The sequence below is a fragment of the Vanellus vanellus genome (assembly GCF_965231255.1).
Source record: "Vanellus vanellus genome assembly, chromosome: 17".
In the NCBI taxonomy this organism is placed as follows: Eukaryota; Metazoa; Chordata; class Aves; order Charadriiformes; family Charadriidae; genus Vanellus; species Vanellus vanellus.
This window is the reverse complement of record NC_138922.1, coordinates 10234500-10252565: the sequence shown is the minus strand read 5'-3', so window position 1 is coordinate 10252565 and position 18066 is coordinate 10234500. Positions and strand designations below refer to the sequence as shown.

General features: G+C 40.4%; 2 protein-coding genes across 2 annotated transcripts; one reads left to right on the top strand and one right to left on the bottom strand.

Moving 5' to 3' along the window:
* Nucleotides 1-1919: 1919 nt before the first annotated feature.
* Nucleotides 1920-11403, bottom strand: DGKE (diacylglycerol kinase epsilon; the record flags this gene model as incomplete). The annotated part of the gene is made up of 11 exons (XM_082492138.1): nucleotides 1920-2145; nucleotides 2475-2586; nucleotides 3510-3637; nucleotides 4161-4232; nucleotides 4712-4825; nucleotides 4976-5027; nucleotides 5325-5482; nucleotides 7419-7562; nucleotides 8486-8605; nucleotides 9098-9257; nucleotides 10946-11403. The coding sequence occupies 11 exons, from the start codon at nucleotides 11401-11403 to the stop codon at nucleotides 1954-1956; spliced, it is 1710 nt and encodes a 569-aa protein (XP_082348264.1). The 3' UTR covers nucleotides 1920-1953.
* A 2396-nt stretch (nucleotides 11404-13799) lies between these two features.
* LOC309678847 (uncharacterized protein C17orf67) lies at nucleotides 13800-17828 on the top strand (the record flags this gene model as incomplete). The annotated part of the gene is made up of 3 exons (XM_082492021.1): nucleotides 13800-13854; nucleotides 14539-14639; nucleotides 17712-17828. The coding sequence occupies 3 exons, from the start codon at nucleotides 13800-13802 to the stop codon at nucleotides 17826-17828; spliced, it is 273 nt and encodes a 90-aa protein (XP_082348147.1).
* Nucleotides 17829-18066: the final 238 nt, after the last annotated feature.

The window sequence follows — 18066 nt, the reverse complement described above, 5'->3', positions numbered from 1 at the left end:
TGGGTTGGAAGGGACCTTAAAGATCATCTATTTCCGACCCCCCTGCCATGGGGTATAAGGCTAATGAATATGGAATTTACAAATGGCTTCTGCTTTACAGTTCATTACACTCTAATCACATTTTCAGACAGCTATAAATTCACTGATGATCAGTAGCATTTAAGGTCTAGTACATACACTTTCTACAACGAATGCCATCAAGTTAAAAAAAAAATCTCTCCAAAGAGGATTACAACTGAAAGTTTTAAAAATACTGACTTTGCCAAGGTTTCAATAAATAATTTAAAAATATAAATAGTTCATTCACTGTTAATGCAAACATTTTAGAGATTTTTGAAAACCAGTTTCATTTTACAAAACCTAGAAACATACCCTACTCTCCTCCTCACTTTTAGTTAGCATGAACAAAAAAGGGGGAAAAAAAAAGATTGGGGGAGTTCTGACAAAAGCAGCAATATTAAAAGTTCAGACCAAAGTTCTCAACTTCTCTTACGAGCTTGGCTTATGCAGTATACATTCAGCATAAATTCTCTTCCTACTTGGAAGACCACCTTCAGTAACTCAATTGGACTTAACTGAATTACTTTGTGACAACTTTTAAACCATAACTCATAGCTCTCAACTGCTGCAAGCTTACAATGACTACAACAGAAAAGGAAAAATGAAGATTACTTCTGTTAACCATGAACATGTTTTCACCTGAGAAGCTTTTAACCTGAGAAGCTTCAGATATGCCAAACTGACTGTTTCTGCATACTGTTGTATGTGTTCTTAACCTTTACTATCAGTATAGGCCACCAATCTTTTTCTTGCCCTACATTCATATGCGAAATGAAGTTTCAGGTCCAACAAGGTATCTTTGACCCCCTAAGAGCCAGTGAGAAAACAAATGCTTCCGTGCTTTTTTTCACAATCAAATTATACACATGAACAGCAGAACTTGCTAACCTTTGCAAACTTAGCTCTCAACCTCCACACTTAAAATTGAAACAGTTAACCAACTTACTATTGACCATTCTCAGGTAATTATGAAGCAAGATCTTTAACAAGACTTTAAAAAACACCCACATTTGGCAATCATCGTTATTTCTTTAAAACCCTCCTCTAAACAGCTAAAACAGATAGCTCTTTTCCTCCAAAAAGCCTCCTCAAGAACTACAATGTTGCTATTTACCAGAACAGGAATGAGCCTCCCACTGAATTGAAGCAGTCAGTCACAGGATCATTCAGTGCAAGTCATGGTACAATTACTTTGAACTTGTAGCTTGGGTACTCTGGCCCTCAGGAGTACTCTATCTATGGCTTACAAAGCCACTGAAACAGGTCGTTCGCTAACAGAACATTTCCAGAAACCTTTGGTCCAAAAGCATCTCTCTTGCTAACCACCTTCCCAAGAGCTCCCAGATCCTCTGCCCTCCCAGTGGAGCCTATTAGACATGCACTGCACAAGCAGGTACACAGAGATGTATTTGTCTTGCTCCCAAGAAGAGATGGCAGCCAGGAGCAGGCTGTCGTCAGAAAGTCAGCCCACATCCTACTTGGTCTGGTTTTCTCTTCTGGAAACTGTTCTGGGGAAGAGGGCAGGTGGAAGCAGGCCAAACTCCCAGCAGTTCCCCTTTCCAAGGGTATCAAACATTTTGCATACCATACTGTATACGTGCAGAAGATCTGATTCTACAGCAAGGAAGAGCTGCAGTATGTCTCTTTCCTGCCCTTAGAATAACCAACCGCTCCAGCTAGAAAGGCTGGGCATCACCACCAATCTAAAAGGCAAAACAGTTGTGGTAATTCAGCTGTGAAAGTTTTAATGAACGTAAAAGCATGGCTTTCGCTTCAGCTCTCGTTCATTCACAGGTATGAACCTTATGGCATAAACCTTAATCTAGATTAGGCGTTCTCAGTGCTTTTAATGAGCTGAAGTTCATCACTGTATTATGTTAAATGCCGCAAAATCTATACATCTTCATCTGTCTGTTCTCTCATGTGGTCTTGCTCAGACACGCTGGAAGCGTCGTCGTCTGTTTGTTCACCCGAGTGATACAACATCAGTGCACGTGTCTTATGAGTTATGGTAACAGTGCAGGGCCCCTGAGCCCATGGCTCTCCATCCACCTGCATCGGCATCTTTGAACTCTTCAAGATCAGCTAGCGTTAAATAGAAGAACACACAATCATAGCAGTTCAAAGTAGCAAAGTAGCTCTGAAGATACCTTTAACAACTACAATATACTGATGCTGCATGCTTTCAGCCTGGCCAGGGAGAAACTTAGTATATAATCAGTTGCACTTATCGGCCACCAACCACAGCAACAGAGGACTGTGAATTATGACATACTTAAATTTTACTAAGCAAGAGAAACACCTAGATCAACTGCAAACTGCAACTTCAGATCAGACAGTTGAGTGCTTGAGATAATTCTAATACTGCGTATTAGAAAAAAACTTAGGAAAACAGGTTCATAAACACCACTTACCCTCACTGTATGTGCCTGCCCTAGGCGAACAGGATTTGCTAGTTTCACCTGAATCTGGGCACAGTGGAAAGAACCATGAACACCAACAACTTCCAGAAGTCCATCATCATGTCTATGAATTAAGAAAGGAGACTCTTTTTAGTGATGCTCATGAGCTCTAGAATATCTGTCCGAATATTACACAGTCTTTTTATGGCTACTCCTATAGAGAAGACAAATGTTATTCTACAAATCTGTTTAAACTATCTATTTGTGCTGGACAACAAATCATGCGGAAAACCAAAGGAAGCCGTACAAAAACGCAAGTACAGAGCAATACATCAGCTGGTACGCGCTAGCTTACGGATATATGACTTTCCAAGGCTCACTGTGCATACTTAAGGACCACAGTGGATTTCTCTTCCATAAATTTGAACAATTTTCTGTCTTTTCACTCAGTTATTACTCTACAGGAAAATCTTTTAATGGCTTAATTTTTTAGGTTGTGGTAAAGGACCTTGCCCAAGTATTTTTTAGAAATCCAGGATCATAAGCCCTGTAACAGAACTATGAAGTATATTTCTATATATGGCTTCTGAAGAAGGAAGTCGCAAGAGGGAATAACTAATGCACCCACCTATTCTCCTCTTTGGTATAGCTCCAGCCAACTTACTGAAGCACAGAAGTCAAATTTTTGGCTTGATTTGTTTTTACTTTATATTTTAACCTCTACTAAGATGTGTTCTTTCATATTCTGAAATGAATGTACCTTCTACTTTTTGAAGGCTACCTTTATTTTTAATAGCCTCTTCAATGCTATTGCTTAATCATGCCAGACATTTTGAGAAGGTCTTGAAAAAAACCTTGATGCGTGGGATGCACTTAGTCCAAGTCTCGAACATGAGGAAAATAAAAAAATCTGAGATAGCCTACTGTGACAAGGAAACCTTCTGACTTTCAGACAAGCCTGCCTACATAAGCACAGCCTACTGGAGAGAATTGCTTACACTACAAGAGCTGTTAAAAGTTAAAAAAAGAAAAAGATGCACTGTGTACCTTGCCAAGGGGTAAGGTTCGTCACCCATTCCTTCCCAGAGCCTACAGCCACCTCCCCAGTATCCAATATTCAGGACAATGATGCCTTCCAAATTGGGCAACTCTATTCTCTCACCATCCAACTCTAGCTTTAAAACACAAACAGAAGTTAATTACTGTGGATCAAATTCAGTACTTCGATATAAGCTGGTTATTCTCTTTACACATTCAATGGCTTCCACTTGAGGAAAAACTGGCCCTGCACAAGTAGAACGTATGTTCTTTTCATACTTTAAAAAAAAAGGACTTCTGATTTCACAAGATATCCTAAGCTGTAATAAATTTCTGTTAATACAGAAAAGAAGAAGGAACTCTTACTTAAGTAAGTCTCTGGTGCTAAGGCAAATTTTATCTGAATATCAGTACTTGAACTCACAGAACTGAGTCAAGGCCAGAAAAAAAAATTAGGAATTTTCAGTAAACTAAAAGACATTAATTTTATGAAGCAAGCTGCACGTCGCAAAAGGAACATCAAAAATACTTGAAGTCCAGAGCCACCCTTATTCAAATATAATATGGCTGTAAACGGCAAAGCTTTTCCCCTTTTCTTTCACAAATTAAGTTTTTACACTTCACTTATTGCCTAGAGAATAAGCAAGTTAAAAAACTTACCTCAACCTTTTTGTTAAGATCTTTACATTCTTGTACTAAGCAGTCTTTGGTTCCGTAAAAAAAATAAACAGCCTATAAAAAAAACCCAAGCAACCAAAACAAAACAGAGAGAACAGAAAACAGTTAGAAAAAGACAATTCATGTATAGTTATTGTTCTGCAAACCTTATCTAAAATTAATACGTAACATATCTGCACTTCCTTCAACTAAGGTTTCTTCATGAGATAGGCTACAACTTGCAAGAGAAACTTGCTTTCCACTTCAAAAGGAAATAGGAAATGTCCTTAACCTCTAAGTTTCAAAGCAAATGAAACATTCTAAACAAAAATTGAAAAAAACCAGCATATTCTATAAGCAAGCAAGCAGAGGAAACGTAGAACACCTGTGAGTGGGCTGAAAACATGTTTTACCCATGGAATCCCTTCCCCAAGAAAAATGAGCTCAAACTCTTAAAATGGCATGAAAGGAAGTAAGGGAATAAAGTAATGTAAAGCAAAATATAGCCTTAAGTTAACAACTACAAGGAGAAAATGTCACTTTACCAAACATACCTTATTAATAATTCTGCTGGAAAACAGAGAGGGCGTCTTCTCACGATGAGCATGAAAATTTAAAGCCATGAGAGCATCAGGTCCTATAGAAAAGTAGTTGTTCATTGTGAATACCTGTAAGACAGAACTTCTAGTTATCGTCTTATTAAATATCATTATTAGGATTTAAGAGTCACAGTGTTCGACAGAAAGTAGGTACCCAGAAAAATAAGTATAAACATACAGGTACTGCATAGAATCCATAGTTATACTTGCAAACCATACCTTTGGTTTCCTTAAGTTGTAGTATCCTTTGTTTGTTACTTGAACCTTCCATCTGAAAAACAACAGCCATTACTTAGAGTCATGACAGACTGTTCTCACTTAGTAGCAAAGCTGTAATTCGGAATCTCGTACCTATTCTGTGATCAAGTCAAAAGATTCAGATTTAGTTAAATTATGAAAGAGTTAAGCCTTGCAGAACAACTAAATAAAGACTAATTTTGGACCTCAGTTATTCTGCAGTTCCCTCCAGCTATACTTGTGTTCCTTTACATATACTGCTGCAACTGGGTATCAGTAGAGCTATAACAGTACTTGGTTCTATAGAACTTATCTTTTCACTGTTACTTACCTGTCTAGTTTGATTCCATCTGCCTCCATGACATTTCGTAAGATTTGTTCAACAGGGACTTCTCCAGCATAACCTGCACCCCAGCCCAGTGTATTAGACAGGTCGTTACCTGTTCCCAGAGGTAAAACTGCAACTTGTGGAATACAACGTTCTTGCCCCTGGGAAACAAAGACACTGCATATTAGCTCTTTCTTCAGCACTCATTTTCTCCCTTTTATCCCCAAACATTCAGGTTTGATAAATATCATTAATCTTCGTAGCAGCTTGTTATATAGTGCAGAGCAATAGAGCTGGCACAGCATTAGTATGGCAGATGGCACATTTGAGTACTTGTCATAGGGATAATGCAAAGGAAGGAAATATTAAGCCATTGTGAGAAGAAAATAGAATATAAACACAATACCGAAACAATGCATTATTAATACTGAACAGAGGATTCCTTCAAAAGAATGATGCTTTGGATCTAAAAGTGGAAGCCTGAACTTCTCATCTGATTTCCTGATTATATACTGCTGACATGCAGCAGCCATGGTGAGTTACCAACACTACTACTGCACATACCTCTGGGAAGCGGTATGAACACTAAACGAGAAGTAACACACACTGTGAACTGTAACAAGACCCCAAAATGCTCTTACAAGACCAAAGCGAAGGTAGGTCTAAAACAACAGACGCACATAAAACTAGAGTATTCAACCAGGGACAGAAATTCACATACTCAAAGAAGGAAAGTCAGTATCTAAGTTTCAGAGATGCCACATACACACAGAGATCCAACTGTTGTCAACAGATGGAGCAGATGATAATCACCTCTGCAGACGATGGAGTAAGTGATAGAAACAGATATTCAATATGGCCACCTTAGCAAAGGTCTTTGGTCTCTTTACCACAAAAGGGTGAACAGTTATTTCAGATGTACTACGGCCTTTGAAACTCGGCTGTGAAAAGTACTTGCAGTAAGTGGCATTATGGTTACTATTTTTTCAAGAAGAGTTATCAGCCAGATAACCTGTATTTAAGAGTCAAGATAAATGAAGGGAGCAAACAACCTACTGCTGATAATAAAAAGTTTTTGCTGATAATCTCAATAGTATTTACGTAACTGCAATGACCCAATTCAAGTACTTGGAATCAAAGAAGAACCCATATTTCATCAACTATATTGCCTCTGAGGGACAACATAGCAAATGTCCAAGACCAAATAACCATATGCTTATATTCATTAACCTTCATAGTTACACTTTGTTGTGTTTCTACTTTATCAGTATATAAAATTCTCAAAGCAGCTGTTTGACTATGCACGAAATTGTAATAATGGCCTTCAACTACATTTCATGTATTAAGAAGAACACCCCAGAAGAAAAAAAAAAGAAAAAAAGAAGATACTGATACAGGAAGAGTAACTTTCTTCCTTTTATCACTAGAGAAAAAATTTATTAGGTAAAGCACTAAAGTTCTAGTAATTATTTTTCATTTTCTCAGGAGTTCTTAATAGTACCCTGTAAATTGGAGTATCTTCCATTTCAAATCAACAGTAAACATACAGCTTGTTTTTTCCTTCTCTACTTGCTATTAGTTGAGGCTGCAGACTGATGAATTCTTTAGAATATATGAGAATGAGCAAAAGCAAATTACTGCACTCATTCATGCACTGGCAATACAACCTGTATAGCCAGCAAAATTATGAGGTTATTAGAAAAGACTGAGTGTGCTGGGAGAAATAAGCAGTTAGAGCACATTAGCCATTATTAGCAATGCTATTTATGAGAAAATAAATCTGTTTAGACACAGATGAAAGAACAACGCATATAATATTCTGCAGTTTGTTCTTTTTCTTGTTTTACAGAAAAGAATGACTTTAAACATCACTTAAAATCTAAAGCTTTCGTATTTTTCCTGAACTACAGGGACTCATAACAAGATGCATTCCTCCTCCCCCCCTCCAATATGAATAAGTAATTCTGCAAATATTACTCCGTAGGCTTCTTCTGGAAGATTAAAACAATAAATGCAGGTAAGAGATTTGGTGTAGCCCTTCAGCAGCTCCAAAACTCATTTTCACCATAAGACACCTTTTAATATGAAACACAATACCTTTATCTTCATTTCATCAATTGCATCCAGGACCCAGCCTACTGTGCCGTCCCCACCACAGACCAGAACCCTGACAGCGTTGCAAGGCAGCAAGGTACAAAGTTGGAGTGCTTTAGCAGGTGCAATTTTGCTTAGATCAAAAACCTAGAAGAACGGAAAAATCAGGAGTTCCATGAGTTCACAGAACATGACTCAGGATTTGCCTCACAGATAAACAACTTCAATAAGTACATTCTAATGCAGAACAAAGATTCTCAAATTACAGTATTACATCGGCAAATGAGCTGTCTTGACTTTTATGAGCAGGATTTGGTTTCCCAAATTCACAACAGAACTCCAGCTGCTTCACTGGGAATAAATGCCACTGATAAACTGAGCTGACGGAGGCCTAAGAAAAGTCTGCATCTAGAGGCACTATGATGAATTCTGTAGAGATGAAAGACTTCAGATAAAAGTTATTTTTAAATAATCAGCATACAAAGAGATTTATTCTTTAAAGCCTTACTGGGATGCATTTAAAACACACACACAGTGATTTCTATTAGGCTGTATTCTAAGGCTAGGTTTTGAACTTCAAAGGAAGAGTATTAAGGTGCAGCCAGGAAATCCAAGGAATAACTAACTGCCTTACATCAACATCCTGTGCCGTCCCAGTGGATTTTAAAGGGAAAGTGACAACACAAAGCAGCAACTGTAAACACTGATGCTTTCACAAGTAAAGAGAGGATTTAAACAAATACAGATTTCAAATTAAGACGACTTAAATATTTCTCCTAAAAAATGTACACTGTTTCAAGAGCAAGATACTTATCATTAACAGAATTACTGCATGTACTACTGTAAATAAAACCTGTACCCATATTAGAACCATAACAAACTTGGGGGTAGGAGGAGCCTGTGCACTTTTGGTCTCTCTCTATAAACCTATCTTTTCTACATGAACAAACTGCATGAATTTGTTTTCTTTACTGATCTTCCACAAAATCCTACTGCCATTCTGTAAGCAAAGTGATGCTTATTCTAATTTAAGCGCTTTTTTTATTATGGTGGCTTTGCACTGTAAATACCTGAACAGGGTTCAGCAGAATTTTAAATTCTCCTAGTAAAGTTTCACCCATGTTGTTTCCACTACGAGTATTAGCCAGTATGATTACTGGCATCCAGTGTTTTCTGCAGTAAGGTACTACCTGCAAAAAGGCAAAAGTCAGTCAGTCACACAAATACTGCACATTTTAAAGTGTTTAAAGCCTTGCTCCACCCCCTGTCCCCTGTAAGTGCCGAAATGAAGGCGTTGCCAACCAGTCTGAAGTAGTCAAAACAAACAAATACTTCTGACACACCAAGGTTGAAGACTTCTGTTCTACAGTGCCAAGGACAACAACCACTACAATGTTATGAACACAGTAGTACAAAAATCACAAAACATTCAAGAAATAAGGTACCAAAACCTCAGGGTTGTTTTGGAATAACAAAACCAAATGTCTGCTCAGGCTTCAAGTACCATGTTAATAAAACGGCAAACACCTCCAAATTAACATTGCAAGTACTTCATATATATTGAAACACTTAACTGATAGTTATTAACCTGAAAATGTACTGAATTCAAGATTTAATAAGTGTGGAATTTAATTTTATTTTTTTAAAATATATTATAAAGCCAAGAAGCAGTAGACAATTACCTTTTCATAATTGGTTCTTTTGTCTTTGCGCATCTGGTTGATTGTAGACAAATAGTATGGTGGAATAATTAAGTCTCTGAATTCTCCAAATGTACACTCCTCAGTCTTTAAATAATCCAGCATGCATTCATCATGTACAGTGTACTGACACCACACACATCTGGAAAAAAGACAAAAAACCATGAAAAAAACCCTCAAACCACAGGGACATTGATTTTGTTCATTTATTTTTAGATAAACTAACTTTCTGAAAAGTACTTATGTTTACAAACACCATTATAAGTAATATTTTAAGCACATTACAGGGAAAACCATGTAGAAGTTTACACAACTATGTATTGGCTACAGAAAATTACATAACTTGGTCATGCAATGGCAAGTCTAGAAAAGCATTTGAATTCTGTGGAAAAAAACTCCAAGTTTTAAATTAATTCTATTCTTTTTAATTCAAAAAACAGGTACTATAAATACCCTCTTGCATTATCTGCAATATTAACAGTTACACTGAAAGCTTGCATGAGAAACTGAACTCCTACCCATCCTTAAAGAGCACAGATAGAACATAAGTTCAATTTAATAAAGTTTTACTAGAAACATTAATTAATAAATTCCTTAAGATTGATAATACCCCTTTAAGTCTGAAACCTAAAAGGTTACACAATACTGCACAAGGCTGATGGGATTCTGTTATGCAAAACTGCTCAGTTTTTTGGCCTATTCTAAAAGCTGTCCTGGAAAACCAACTAGAACAAGAGGAAATACTGCAATATTCACTGTAGGCCTCTGCAGAATGTTAATCCTCATTTGCTACAACCAAAGCCTTGGTTTAAGCAGCTGTCAAAGCTATTTTTGGAGCCCTTCTGACTAATCCAGCACACAACTAGAGTAGCAATGATACTTGCCCTGTGCTGTGACTTTCTTCTTTTCCTCTTCTTCCTTCCATCCCCCTTTTGGCTCGAAAATCCTCTCCTTCCTGCCTCTCCTACACACACTCTCTTAAGGTTTTGTTTCTGATAGTATGCTCATTTACACTGTAATTCTGCTTGCTTACCAAGCAATTTGACAGTATCACACACAAGCAAAGCAAAAGCTGGCAGAATGTATGCTGGAAAGATGACATCCTTTAAGAAGGCTGAAGTAACACTTCAGTACCCGGTCCACTAGCACTATATTTTGGCATGACATGCCATTATGTGCCATGCTGACAACCTTCCAAGCGGCCTTACTAATGACAGTGCAAGCTAATTCAACGGTTCCTTGAAAATTTTTAACACTCTTACCACAAACTAACAATAGATTAGATTACAGTAGCTTCTAAAACTTCCCATGAGCTTTTTTTTTGAGTATCCTTAAAAATGAACTTAAAACAGCTATAGGACAGTTGTTAGTTCTAGTTACACTGAGCAGATGCCAATTTTGCGGAGATGCATACACATTTTGGTGTGCTGAACTGTGAGCTGTGCCACCCAAATTGCTCAGGCCATCCACTCTACAAATGACCAGTGTGTTAGAACCTTCTTAAGGTCATACCCTAAAACATAAAACTCTCTGGGACACAGAGAGCCTTTTATCTATAATTATACAGTAGCTAGCACCTCATGCTGGAGTAACACAATGAAGAGAACAGGTGGACGTGAGATGCAATGCCATACTCTTAATCTATGACTCAAATTACCCACAAGCATCCATTTTAATTTTAGGTTCTTTGAAGTTGTTTTTTTAACAGAGTTTCCTATTTGACTACTGCAGGATCTCCTTTGCGGTAAGGTGCTCCAATAACCCTGTGGAAAATACAATACTGATATGGCATCGTGCTTCCTCATAAAAAGCTAAAGTCCCTTGCCATACCTGTAGTCGCAGAGCTTGGGCTGTGTGCCACACTGTTGTTTGCATATCATACAGCAGCTGCAGAGGGGGACGTTGCCTCTGATCCAGTGGTGTGGCATAGAGCTGTGGGCTCCACCATTGCTCCTCATCATAATTTCCTTGCAGAGAAAAAGCTGGTCAGCCTTTTTGAGGCATCCTTCGCTGACACGCAGCCCGCAGCAGTTGCAGAAAGCACCCTGAAGGATGTGCTGAGCACACACGCAGCAGTAGGAGGGCTGCCCGAAGAGGTCTGTGTAGTGCCAGTCATGCTTGCTCTTGCGAAAGATGTCTCGTATTAACACCTGCCGCCGGGACCGCTGGAAGCTGCACCACAAGGTGATGAGCACCGGCAGGATCACAGCGCACAGAGTCCAAAAGGCCAAACTCCAGTCTGCGATGACCGAGGAGGCCGTGCCACTTCTGCTCTCCGTCCCCTCCATCCCTCAGCAGCTCAGCCCACCAGCCTAACCCCTCACGCCAGCCGGGCAGACAGCAGGGCCAGCCCGGGAACGGCCTCCTAGTTCGAGGAGCCAACGTGCAGCTTCATGAAACATCATTTAATCCCTTATTAGGGCTAAGCACCTCTTTCCCCCCACATCTGACCTACCCACCAGCAGAGGGGTTTCAGTGCCGGCCAGCTGCGAGGGGCTGCTCCGCTGCCTGCCCGGGCCTAGCGCAAGGCCGGCCGCCGCCCGGCCTCCTCCCGGCCCGGCCTTTCTCTTGCCCGCCGCCCCGAGGCGGCAGCCGCCACACGGCTCTGGCTGCCCCCAGACGCCCCGCTTCCACTCCGGTCCCTCTGCGGAGGGACGGGACGGGACGGGACAGGACAGACCGGCCCCGCGCCGAGGCCCCGGCCCCTCACACCGCCTCCCCTCGGGCCGCCGCGCCTCCCCGCGCTGGGAGAGGGGGGGGGGCGCCGCCGCCGTCCGCCCTCGCCCCCGCGCCCGCTTCACGCTCCGCAGGGCGGCGGGGGCTCCTGCGCCGGGCCGAGGGACGGCCGCGGCGGGAGGAGGGAGCGGCAGGGATGCGCGGGGCGGCGGAAGCGGAAGCGGCGGAAGGCGGTTGCCAGGAGACGGGCGGGTTCGTCACCGCCTTATCACGAGTCGGGGTTTATCGCCAGCGGCTGCCGACAGCGCGGCCCGGCTGCAGCTCCAGCGGGAGCGCAGGGCCGCGGGCGGGAAACACGAGGCGAAGGGCCTCGGTAGAGGAGAGGAGGGTGCTGAAGGGGCTTTGGGCTGAATTATGGCACTATTTGTTCCTTCATTACCCCAGCCATAAATGCTTTTCCCCCCATAATCTGTCCGTACAGTTACACTGTAGCAGTTCTAAAAATAAATGGTTGCTGCAGCTTTTGCACTTCTTGAACAATTACATAAATCCATACAGTATACGCAACATTTCTAGGATTTTAGGCTGTTGGTATCTTAAAACACGTGGTAAAAAATGCAAATGCTCCACAGTTTGCCAATACCCCGGGTTCCTAGAAAATCCCCGTATCGGGAGGCCGGACCCCAGGACGGCCCAGCCCCTCGGCCACTGCGTTTCCATCGCCTGCACCCGCTCCGCTGGAGCCCCCACACCGACAGCGCTCTCTGATTTAGCCCACGATTCTGATTTTTATAAACACAAATCACTGCGCGAGCAGCTGAGCTACTCTAGCTGAGGAGACACGTCTTGCTGGCGGGTGCCGAAGCTGAGGATGCCCCGAAGGTGTCTGTCCGCAGGGGACATTCACAAAGCCCCCCTCTCTCTGACCTGCTGTTTGATTTCTTCCGCCTTTCTGGATCTTGACGTTTTTGAGACCCACAGCTCTCTGCCAGATGTCACTGAAACTGGCCCACCTGTGCAGACATGGCGGCACAGACAGAATAAACACCCCTTCTTTGGGAAATAAAGAGGCACAAACGAGAAGGGCTGCGCAGGGGCAGGCTGGCAGGCCCCCAGTGAAGCCCCGTGGTGCAGCAGGTACAGGGGTGTGCTGCACCCTTCCCTCCGAGGGGAAATGCTAGTTACTCACGTCCCTCGTGCAAGAGCCGCTGATGAATTCCGACTACCTATCTCATACGCTATAGTCAAAGGGATGCTTATTTATTTTCCTACAAATAGAGGAGATGCTGGTGCTGTATGTCCAGCAGCTCAGGAGAGGTCTGGATGGTCACATTTCTCAAGGCAGAAACTCACTGTTTGCAATGATACTTGTTAACCCACATTCTCACTACATTTACTAGTAAGGACATTTAATGTCCTGCTTTCTACTAATTTGTCCTGAAAAGAGAAGAATTACATGAGTTTTCATACAAGTAGTCCTATCAATTTGATAAAAATCCCTCTGCTGTGTTTTTCAGCAGTGATAATTCGTCTTTGCTACAGTTAAACACATTAATATGTACGTCTGTGCTGGAGTAAAGTTAGAGACAATTTTTGAAAAAGGGGCCCCTTTGCAGCTGCCTTTGAGATTAATATTCAGTAACCGGCAATTGTTTCTTTTAAAAAACAGTCATTCACCTTAGGCACCTGAAACCATTGCTTGCTATGCTAAACATAAGGTGATGTGTTTTATTTTCACAAATTTAAAATATCCAGTGTAACTGTGAAGCCTGAAGTGGAAAAAAGGTCTTCTATTTTCTTTCCCTCAGGAACAGAGTTATGCTGAGAATGTGTGAGCAGATAATAGCCTAATTCAAAACTTCAGCCCAGATGTCTTCAAACTCATACTATCGCTCAAATTAGTTAAAGCATAAACAAACATTTGTGACTGACGTAACTACTCCAAGTAGGCTGATGCCTCCGTCAGCGTTACTCATTTTGGAACAGACTGAGAGAAAGCAGAACCAAAATGAAGAAGTTACTGGTGTTTGTCTCCTTTTTGGTCCTGATAACCACTTTTACAGGTAGGAGTTTATATAAAACAAACCTGTGTATGTGTACAGAGCTGCAGAGCATATTATAATAGTATCCATTCGTCAACCTTGTGGTTCAGTATCTTCATATTTCATTTTTAATACTTAAATATTTTTATATTGCAGGCTTTCCATGATTTGATTTTTAACAATCCTGCTATTGTATTTGATAGTTTACTCTCTGCATTACCACACTGTAGTAATTTATTGTAAAACCAAAAAGTTTAATTTTACTAGCTTACTATTTGAATATTATCTTACCAGGTTTCTGCAAGCTAAATGTTCAGTGCAATCTCTCCTTTGCAACAAAAGTCTAACTCATTACTTTGAAAAATAATCCTAAAAATAAAGCAACACAGAAAAGAACAAAGAAGTGGCAGAGTTACTAATGTCAGTGGTTAGATGGTGCCTTCATATTTTCTCATTTTAGAGAGCAGCATAAGTATGTAGGGTTTGCTTCATACTGGTAGAACTATAGAAAGCACAAGTATAAAAATGGTTTAAAATTCCACTCTCATCTCCTGGAATGCAATATCCCCTGGGAAGGGGCTGTAATGAAAGAACACTTTGTATATAGACAAATATCAGGTTTGAAGACATTGCATTTCACATCTGACAGATAAAATACTAACTTTTTGGTAATTTCAGAACTAATTTCTGCTTTTCTGTCTTTAGACACTTCACCAATTTTGACTGAAAAAGACGCCAAACAGATTCTGAGAACTCGTCGTGAAGACAGACCAAGAAAAGCTGGTTTCCCTGATGAGCCAATGAGGGTGATTTATGATACATATTTTTAAATTATATTAACTAAAAAAAAACCCCAACACCAAAACCCCCAAAACATTTCTGCTATATATTAAATTTCTATATATTTAATTCCAAGCAATGTGTTATGAATATCACCCTTTTAAGCAGCTGAGTTCTTCCATGAAATATTAAAAAAACCCTTTAAATTCTTTCAATTACTGTTAAGTAGCATTCTGTAAGTGCTGAATATTGCTCAGGAAATGTATGCTTGCAGAATGTGGAAATTATTTATCACGGTTCAAAAATGCCGATTAAATTATTGAGAAGAAAGTGGCTTTTCATTTATAGAAATGTGGATTTCATCAGGTTGTTCCTGAAAAACTAAATAACAGGAAATGTCTTCTGCTTACAGTACATTCTGCACTCAAGGCAGAAAGGAGATGTAGGTGTCAGTGGTCAGTGTGGAGATTGAGGTAGTTCTGAACAAGCTTTTAAAATCACTTACTTTTCATGCACTTCTTTATGAATGCTACAGATAGGTTGGTTTGATATGATACTGTAGAAGTTTTTGGTTGCTCGCTTAATGCAACAGCATTGGTTTTGCATGCGATATTTACATTTATTTATTTATAAACCATATTACAACAAAAGAAAAAATAAAAGAATTAAGGAGCCTTCTGTTTTACTTACTTTAACAAGGTGTAACATATAATTCTGCACTTCTCAAGAGGTACTTAAGGTATTTTAAAATTACTGCCTATTTCTTTCCAAAGTAAATAAACTGTGCTAAAATTACACGGTTCTGAAGAGACAAACCCCACAGAAGCTACAAAGCACACAACAGATTGTGCATGTCTGATGAATACAAGGGGCTGAGTTCAGCAAGGTGCTGAACACTTCTGCACTCCGGAGGATATGAGGAGTGCTACGTACCTTGCAGGATTGAGCTCAGTGTGTGCCAGGCTTGTGGAGACAGCTCGTGGTTTTCACTTTCCAATGGTTATTGTATTCCAGCCAAAAAGAATCCACCTGGCCATACACCACTCCCGAAGTACACACTTTGCCAAGCGTGACGGCCACAACAGATCTGTCACAAGGATATTGTGCCATTACTAACAATCTGGTACAATGACGACTGTACAGCAGAGCCGAAAACCAGAAGGTCTGGGCTTCACCACTGCCCATAACATTGAGGATCGGGTTAGTTTCTAGGCTGTGTTAAATGAGCCTTGCAGTTGTTGTGAATTAGCAAGAATACAGCTCCCATCTATGCTTATGTTTAATATAGCACCACAGTTATATAACATGTTATATAGTAAATATAACACATATTAAATACAAAATAAATAAAACTAGAGAATTTGGATTGAGTTAAATCCTGTACTGCAAGTTACATGCATACGTACGACGCTCTTAGTCATATGGTTTAGTTTTAGGTAGTCCTGTGAGGACCAGGGAGTTGGACTCAATGATCCGTATGGGTCCCTTCCAACTCGAGATATTCTGTGACTCTGTGATTCTAGGTGGGGAGTAGAGGGAGCTACCACTAGAGAGGTGTTTGATTACTGACCTCTGCTGCTCTGTCCTTGCCACTTTGCATCCTACCACGATTAGTAGCAAACACTTGTTGAGAAATTCCAACCTTCTTTTTATTTCTTTTTTTTTTTTTTTTCTATACAGCAATGCTGGCTTTCTGTAAGCAAACGCAAACATAAGAATATTTGTTTTTCTCACTAAATGTCAAGGTTTTCAGAAGAAAAGGAAATATCTTCTCATAAAAAACTATCCCCCCCTCCCCGCGTGTGGAACATGGAGTTTTTCCCTTGTGAATGAAGGTGCATGGCTGCTATGCCCTTGTGCACAGTTCTACCACTGGCTCAAGGAGAAAAACTGATTTTTTATGGATTCTTTGTAGCAGAATAAAATGAATGCTGGAATGAACCCACCTCTGTTCATCTATTTTAAGCAAAAGCTGTTTGTACTAGTCCAGATCATGCTGAGCTGGGGAATTTAATTTGCAATTCTTTATGACACTGTTTGACTTCCACAGTGCTGTTTCAGTCAAAAAGTCTGTTCAGTTATAGACAGCAAAATCTGCCATCTTTGATTATTTTAAAAACGTCATTTATGTTATCAGCGAGTTTTAATCTTACTTTGACTGAGGCCCTGCTTTTTATCATGTGGCATCTTCTCAGTCATATAGTTCTGTTCTCTGCAAGTTCATACTGCAGTCTCACAGAGGGATTTGTGCCAAGTCTCCGTATGCTGCGAGGAGAGAAAGCACAGTAAAAGGCAGGATACTAATGCTTCCTGCTGGCACCCAGCGTGCCACCTCTGGTCAGCACAAAGAACAGAGAACTGGATGACAGGGGGACTACTTGGCCAGTGCAAAGGGTTTACACTACAGCTTCCATTCCTACCATTCCTACTGCGCAAAGCAACGGGGTATAATTTGAAAAAATATATCTAGTGTTCACAGAGGTTATGAACCCACTTGCACTGGGACTGTACCTTTTTAAAGTAAATTTTGTTCCTGATGGAGGTCAAGTTTTCGGTACACACCCCACTTCAGCTTGATAACTTGTTGCTTACATCAAAACCCTATAAATTATTATGAGAAAGTCACATTATTTTATGTATCACAGAAAGACCAATCAGCACCGATGCATGCTACTGCTAGAACCCTTCAGAGTATGGCCAGATGATCCTCTAAGGGGTTAATGGTTTATAATCAGCAGGAATCAATTTTCAAGAGAGGCTACAACAGACCTATATGTGAGGATCCTTCTGTAGCCTCAGGATGAACAGAGGCTTCTGTGCTGATAGGCAAATAAGAAATGTGTACGCAGAATTCCTAATATATGAATATTGTTGTAAAATACTTGCTCAACACCTTTACTGATCTGGATGATGATGCCATTCATTAAATATTGCTAGGTTGGGGCAAGCTGACTAGCAACACCATTTCACTATATTTGATAATTTTAAGGAGTGAATTATTTGCTCTTCTATAAGCCGTAAAATTCTCCTGGTTCATTGGCCTGACACTAGACTTGAGCGATTACATAATTAAATTACTTTTTCTTTTCCTTAACTAGGAATATATGCTTCACCTCCAGCGCTTGGAGCAGAGATCAGAAGAACAATTTCTTGAACACTGGCTGAATCCACATTGCTTGCCACACTGCAACCGGGATTTAGTGCATCCAATCTAATGGTTTTGCCTGCCCCGCAATTGGTATGTCTTTTACAGTGCACATTTCTTTTTCTTTCTTCATAACAAAAGGCAGAGCCACAAACTGGAAGAGGAGAGAATAACCAAAGGCTGGAGGAAGTACCTTGTGCTGAAAGGCGTCTGCCAACAGAGCAGTGGCAGGGAACATGTGTCCTAGGCATCTACTGTGGCACTGTAGTCCTGTTCGTGTTAATAATGCCTTTCTCTGCTATACGCAT